This window comes from Micrasema longulum, unplaced genomic scaffold (genome assembly GCF_059751315.1).
Source record: "Micrasema longulum isolate JH-2025_06_02 unplaced genomic scaffold, ASM5975131v1 h1tg001644l, whole genome shotgun sequence".
Lineage (NCBI taxonomy): Eukaryota > Metazoa > Arthropoda > Insecta > Trichoptera > Brachycentridae > Micrasema > Micrasema longulum.
Genome location: NW_028278823.1, coordinates 239,431 through 247,554, shown reverse-complemented (window position 1 = coordinate 247,554; position 8,124 = coordinate 239,431). Strand labels below are relative to the sequence as shown.

At 37.3% G+C, this 8,124-nt stretch overlaps 1 protein-coding gene across 1 annotated transcript; it reads left to right on the top strand.

Moving 5' to 3' along the window:
- Nucleotides 1-4,284: 4,284 nt before the first annotated feature.
- Nucleotides 4,285-7,269, top strand: LOC148274455 (uncharacterized). The gene is made up of 3 exons (XM_088237106.1): nucleotides 4,285-4,356; nucleotides 5,555-5,616; nucleotides 5,871-7,269. Exons 1-3 carry the CDS (start codon nucleotides 4,339-4,341, stop codon nucleotides 6,991-6,993), a joined length of 1,203 nt encoding a protein of 400 aa, XP_088093232.1. The 5' UTR covers nucleotides 4,285-4,338; the 3' UTR covers nucleotides 6,994-7,269.
- The last annotated feature ends 855 nt before the right edge of the window (nucleotides 7,270-8,124 follow it).

Genomic DNA, 8,124 nt, shown 5'->3' with positions numbered 1-8,124 from the left:
TCATTTACTCATAAAATTTATGAATTTTATTTCATTACGTATTTGATTTAACATGAACTCGTAAGATTCAACAACAAAAACGCCTAATTTTGGGCGTTTTGAAGTGACTTAACTTATTTTAAAATGTTTCGGTTTTGTCCGAAACTAGAACAGAAGCCGAACTTCGGTTTTGGCTGAAAATCTTGTTTCGGTCAGCCACAGTAATAAACATATTTTGGGTACGTCCAAATCTTTGTAGACGAATAACGGAGTTTTTAAAAATAATTTTAAGAATTCGAACCGGGTTGTGGTCCCGTGATAAGAGTCGCCAATTCACTTATAGTCCAAAATTTGAGTTAGTTTGGACTATGTGAATAGCTAAATTTATTTCAACAGAGAAGGAAAACATTTTTGAGAAGAGAATATGGAAGTCCAGGCATTTGCTGGGCTTATGACCTGTCATTGGCTGGTTTAAGTGGCCACTTTACACACTGTGCAATATTCACCATTCTGCCCATGTTTGAACATCCACATTTCCTAAACTCTTTCATCTGTTGACTTTTGTGACGTAAAGGGGCTGAAACCTTTATCACGTGGGTGAGCCAAATCACCTACTAGGCAACGCTTGAAAACAATTTTCCAATTTTTATCTTTCTTTTTTTACCAGGTAGTTAATTCAGTTGAGGAAATGTGGATGGTCAAACATGGACAGAATGGTGAATGTTACACAGTGTGTAAAGTGGCCACTTAAACCAGCCAATGACCGGTCATAAGCCCTGTTAATGCCTAGACTTCTATATTCCCCTTCTCAAAAATGTTTTCCCTCTCTGTTGAATTAAATTTAAATATGAACAACTCCCTAGGGAGGAAATCCAGCCAGTCTGCAAGCATTTGGACATACTCAAACATTGTTCTGAGTTTTGTTAAGAAACTTTTCTGGCCTGTCTTTAAACCGTATTTTTTAAATGTTATTATATCATTGTCGCCTGTTTGTTTCTGCAAAATAAATAAATAAACTGTCGCACGCTTTAGATTTAACCTAGGGACGACAAAATATTACAACAGTCATGATTTGTTTAAATGTATATATTAAATGTCGACTGGAATGAACCTTAAACCCCAGGCATAATTGACTAACGTTTTGACCAGTACACCACGAGGCAGACTGATCTCCAGTCAATGTCAGCGTATCTTTGTCAACATCATTATCATTCCCTTTCCGCACCTAATGGTGTATAGTGCAATCACAGCATATCTTGAACATTTTTGTTACATGAAACTAAGATGATCAGTCTTACGCTTCAGGTACCAGTCCAGAGACTAAGAAATATTTTTATTTATTTAACTTTTTCTCATCATGTTATTCGTACATTGGCGGGCTTATTGCCAAATGGCAATTTCTTCCAACCAACCAATAAAATAATCGTTTTATTTTTGTAATTTAAGTTACAGAACATATTCAATAGAAAATAAAGATTTAAGAGCTATAAAAATATAAATTAAAGTATTTGTTTATAAATTACCTTAAATCAAAACTATTGCTCAATGGAAAAAATGAAAAAAGAGGATTCTAGTATAAAAACAATCTTTTAAATAAATATTTCGTATCAACCATGTCGGGAATCGAATTCGAGACCTCTTGCATGGTAGGCAAATGCGCTGACCATTACACCACGAGGCCGATAAGTCAATGACTTTGTCACCTGTTATATAAAGGTAACTTAAACATTTTTACGCTTCCGATACCAGTCCAGGGACAGTGAAATATTTAAATGTTAAATCACTTTAATACAAATCATTTACGCCGAACCTGCCAGGGATCGAACCCGGTTGAGGTCTCGAGTGAGTGCGTCAACCACTACACTACGAGGCTGGCTTATCCGAACTTGATTCGCATTTTCAGGATTTTGCCTATGAGTCGAAAGCACTCGTTAAGGTTCTATTTCACACGCAGATTCTTGATCCGATCGCAAGCTCTCCGTGTGTCCTGGAAGTACAATGAACGTTGCATAAACAGTAAATACTCCTGTTTATCTTCGAGAGCTCTTCCAACGTCTATCACAACTTGGAATATCTCTTCCTTCTAGTAACGAGAGAACCCTTTTAATACCTTTTCAACGCTCTTATTTTCTTGCCTCCTCTTTCGCAGCAGTAGCTGCTTGATTGTGGAATAATCCACCCACTAATGTTAGAAACGCCCCTTCTTTATTTACATTTTAATCAAAGTTGAAATGTCACTACCTATATAAATAATAAAGTTGTTTCGTTCTCCTTCTTCTTTCCTTCCCATCTCCTCTCCTCTCTTCATAGTATAGTGTTAATTTTTTTTAGTTCATTTTTGTTTTTGATCATGTATAAAATTATAAAGTAAAGTATAATTCCTTAGAACATGTCTAGGTAGGAATAAATTGCCTTAAGGCAATATGCCCGCCCTTATATGTATACATACTATTAGACTGCAAAAAATCTACAATTATTTTGCCTCAAACTCCATACAATTTTACAATAAGGTTCCTCTTGAAATTTAGGCTTTGCCAACAAAAAAAATAAGATTTTGTCAAGCACAGGCTGTTGGGAAAGAACTACTATAGAGTCGAAGATTATTTGCAGGACAAGACAGCTTGGCATTATATTCGTGTTTATTGATTTTGATTTTAATTTGTTGATTTAATTTCTTGATTTAAATTGTGTTCTTGATTCAAAATTATTAGCTTGAAAGATTTAATTTACTCAAACAAACAAACAAACCATCACGCCGTTTCCCCGAAGGGGTAGGCAGAGAGGAAAGAACGCCATAACACTCCATCTTGGCATACAGACCTCGCTTCCTTTACATTCATACATCTTCTCATACACGCACGCCAATTATTCCTACTTTTGGCGTGTCCATTTTTAAGTATTTGATGGACTTGATCGTGCCATGTATTTCTCGGTCTTCCTCGTTTTCTGCATCCATCAACATTTGCATCGTAGATCATTTTAGCCTTTCTTTCTAAATTATTTTCTTAATAATTTACTAATTACTGATTTATATTTATTGATTAATATTTTATAGTTATAATTTTATTGTCGATTATTAGAGATTCGATGAATCCTAAATAAAGAATAATATACAATATATTATATTTCTTCATTTTATTTTATTTTATTCAGAAAACATACAGTAATACAAAATAAGTATTAAAAACAACAAATATTTAACATAAAAAGACCAATTAAGTTTTCATAAATTAAAAAGATATAAATATTAATTGTGACAAAAAAATAAATAAATAAGAATTTTAAGTGAGAAAAGAATAATTGTTGACATTTGCGTTTTCCATGGAGGTAATAAATAAAAATACCGAATGTGCACTACGAGTCATCCACGCACACACATGAACGCACATATAAAACATACACAAACATATACATTACGTGCGGCACATATACATAGCATAAATAACTCAAGATGCACATTCAGCAACTATTCCAAATAATCGACCCCATAAAGAAATTTTCTGTACAAATGCAACGTGCAGTTAAAAATGTCTACATCAATACTGAGTCCGTTATAATTTCTACAGGTACGTCTAATGAATGAATTCGAGGTATAATTGTTTTTACAAGTTGGTACATAAAAAAGGGAATTTAATCTAGTATAGCGAAGAGGACAACGGAAACCAATATTTTGTAAAAGATACGGCGAATCAACTGTATTAGTGAGAATTTTGAAAAGAAAAATTAAATCATATGTAAGGCGCCTTTTTTGTAGTGATTCTATATTAAAATTGATCAAAGATGCGCCGTAATCATTTTCAATGTTGCCAAAACGATATTCCAGGCTCCTTATAAATTTCTTTTGAATGTTTTCAATTTGATTAATATATACATTATATTGAGGGGACTATACTAATGAAGCGAATTCGAATTGACTTCGCACATAAGTATAGTAAAGAAGTTTGAATGTATAAAGTGTTAAAATAAATACGTAATAACAATAATGACAAGTTTACCATTAGGAGCTTCCTTACAAAGAAAATTGGCTTGTTGTAAGATAAGATGACTCTTTTTTCAGTGGATCCCGCGATGTTGCAGCATCCGGCGTTGCATGATCTCGGATAACATGAGATATGATCTTCGCCCGAAGCCGCAACAAGCAAAAGTTTAATCCACCACTATTTGCGTTCATTTTTTTCAAGAGATGAAAAGTGATTGCAAAAAGAAAACGATTTGTGGGGTCAGGGACGCCCCCCACCACCCGGGGGAGAACTCTCACTCGCTATATAAGGTGCCCAGGCGCTACAATCAGCAACAAAGTGAATTCAGCATCGAGGAAGACAGTCACTTGCTCAAGTCTAGCTGCTCTTCTTGGCTAAGATGACTTCCGTTTTTACTGTGAGTACAACCGATCGGACGGATTACCATAATTAGTGCACCTAAAATAACATACCTCGCTGTTTTCAAATCAAAAGAAACGGATTTTTTTACTGATTGGGGTGGTTTATAAAGCCTATCATAAAAATACGGAAACCTCTGTTATTCAAAATTACAAGTGAAAGAAAATAATGAACATTCGACCGTGTTGCGTGACTCAAAATTTTAAGAGTTTTAAAATTTCAAGCAGATTTTCAAGATTTTTTCATTTGCTCATTTATCAAAAATTTGTCATTTTTTTCAAGATGGTGGACAAGTTATGCCACCGACATAAATTTGTTATTAAATTACTATCTTCTTGAATCTACGTTTAAATAAAAAAATATTTGGCAATATATGCCATTATTAGTAAAAAAAATTACAATGGCCGTTGTTTTCTTTTAATTAACGAAATAAAATAAAAATAACAAATCTGGATTTAAATATTTTCATGTCCAACGCGAAGAATAAAATAGAACAAAACAAAAAAAATAATTTAAAAATGGAATTTTAAAACATTAAAAAAATACGTTTAGTTATGTAGTATATTTAGTTGTATTTCGTTTAATATAAATTCGTCTTCATTTTATATTTTTTTAAACTGTTAAATAATAATTACACAAATACATATTTAGTATCAGTATTAAAATATAATTTTATTATTATTAACATATTACGGATTATCAATTTAATCGTCTCATTGTTTTATGCAACGTTAAAATCTGGATCAAAGGGATGTAAACATTTTATTGATGGTATTTTGTTTTTAAAGCAGCTGATTGAAATAATAATTTATTCTTTGTTCATTTTCTTTGAATGGTGATTTGATTTTATATTATATTATTATATAGCAAAATATAATCATTTTAAAATACAACCTAGCAGTAAATAATTTGTAAAATTCCTTTAGATTACATTTATATTAAACATTTTATTATTACGTTGACTTCTCTTTTAACGTGTCTAAAAAAAATATATATGTCAACTCAAATAATTTATTTTTTTAAAACTCAATATTTTGAAGCTTATTATAATGTGCTGGGTATGTTTGACATAACATGTGTGTTTGTATATAGCCTGCTGTTGTTTCTTACCTTTGTCGAATGAACAGCGTATTTTTATCAACTGTCAAGTTGTACATGCATATTTATTTACAAACTGCAAAATTGGTGGTTTTCAGTTTGCCTGTGCGGTGCTTGCGACATTAGCGGCTTGCGAAGCAACATTTGGTGGACATGAACAGTTAGTATTACTCTCCTCTTATACCTTCTCACACTCTACATTCACTTTCATCCGCCCATTCCCTATCACTCCACTTTCAAAGCCGCGTTATCTTACGATGATCAATTGAACTGTGTATTTTGCATTACCTTTTGTATTATGTCAGCTTTTGCGATTAATTCATGTCATATGAAGTATGTTTCGATATATTGTCACATTATTGAATTACACTTATTTAACTGAAAAATAACCGTTGTTTTTTCTCTATTTTACAGTGTCCATATTCGCGTGCATCTTCCGGAGGAGCATCATGACTTTCACCATCAGAAAGAAGTGATTATTCACGACCACGGTCATGACCACGGACACGGCGGTGGCGGTGGCGGCGGCGGCGGAGGCGGCCACGGCGGCTACGAGATCCACGGGGGAGGCGGAGGAGGCGACCTCGGGGGCCTGCACGGCGGCCTGATCGAACAGCTCGGGAGCGGCCACGGGGGCGGCTTCGGGGGCGGCTTCGGGGGCGGCTTCGGGGGCGGCCACGGGGACATCGGGGGTGGGTACGGAGGGGGCGGCGGCCACGGGGACATCGGGGGCGGGTTGGGAGGGGGCGGCGGCCACGGGGACATCGGAGGCGGGTACGGAGGGGGCGGCGGTCACGGAGGCGGATTCTCCATCGGCGGCATCAGCTCTCTCGGAGGACACGGCGGCGGTGGCGGCGGCGGCGGATACTCTAGCGGGGGACACGGCGGTGGATTCTCCATCGGAGGCGGACACGGGGGCTCTATCGGGGGCATCGGCGGGGGACACGGGGGCGGCTACTCCCTCGGCGGGCACGGCAGCTCACTCGGAGGCGGTCACGATATCGGCGGCGGCGGCGGGTACTCCGGCGGCGGCCACGGCAGTATCTCCGGCGGATACTCCGGCGGCGGCGGCGGCGGCTACTCGGGCGGGCACTCCTCGGGAGGCTTCTCCTCCGGCGGACACGACAGCTATAGCGTGGGAGGCGGCCACGGCGGCGGCTTCTCTTCCTCCGGCGGCATCGGGGGAGGATACTCCGGCGGCGGAGACCACGGATACTCTTCGGGTGGAGGCGGTGGATACTCTTCCGGAGGCGGCGACCACGGCTTCTCGTCCGGAAGCAGCGGAGGTCACGGTTTCTCCTCGGGCGGCTCCAGCGGCGGTCACGGATTCTCATCGGGTGGCTCCAGCGGCGGTCACGGCTTCTCTTCCGGCGGCTCCAGCGGCGGTCACGGCTTCTCGTCCGGCGGCTCCAGCGGCGGGTACGACTACAGCGTGGGCGGGGGTGGTGGCGGCGGCGGCGGCGGATACGACTATAGCGTGGGCGGAGGACACGGAGACTCCGGCTCTAGTGGACACGGTGGTCACTACAAGAAATAACCCTCCTCTGCCGTTCCATTCTTCCTACTGTAAATACTTTGTTTTCGCTCGAGTGCGAAATACGATGGTCGATCGATAAGAACATATCGTCGGATCCTCGTCGTGAGCTCCATCGATCGAACGATCGAACGACCCGAGGTCGCATGCTAAGTCAAATATTACCAAGTACCTTTGAGAATGTGTACAAACATACATTTTCCGATTTTCTTGATGAAAATACTCGCTATCTTTCCTCTACTGTACACTTCTTCTTAATTTTATTTTGTTGATTTTTGTTGTTGTAATATATTATTATAAAATAAATTGTTAAAATATTTAAACCAGTTTAATGACCTCTGACTGCCTTCATTTCCTTATGATTTAATAGTTAAAGATTATTGCCCTTTTTTCATTTGAAAGTTTAATCAGATAATTTAAAACAATCTCTTACGATTTAAATTGCTAAAAAAATCTCCTTCTTCTACTGTACTTACATCACGATAAATTATTTTACAAAAAATATGACAGCTTTGATCTTCACCTCAAGTGCTTTCACTTTCTTTCAAACTCGGAGGTACAAAAATGTGTTCACGTATTAAACTCGCATCCAATGAATAGCACAGCGTGCACTATAAATGATAAGCAGGTACATTTGCATATTATAGTAGGAATTATTGTTAAAAATTAACGTAGTATTTTTCTTTGAGAAGATAAGTTTTTGACACATAAGGTTTATAACTTATTTAATGTGAAGGTACTACAAAAAAATAAACTATGTTATTTCATATTGAGTATCTACCTTCATTTTATAAATCTCAAATGAGACTTTTTTTTTTTGTATTTATTTTTATTTAAGAAGGTAAACATGAACAGAAAATATAAAAGGAAAAATAATTAAACCCACTATACCGAGAAACCGGCTTGTCAGCAGGTTTCTTATTTTTCATTTACAAAGAAAAACGTTAAAAAAATTATGTTATATTCTTAACAATGTTTGTACAATTTAAAAATCAATTTATACATTATTAAGAACGTATTTATTTACACTAAATTTATTTACAAAAATTTAAATAGATGACTGTTAACATAAATAATAATAATCCTTGTTACATATTAGCCATTTTATTTATTTTTTTCTTAAAGGTTTTGTCA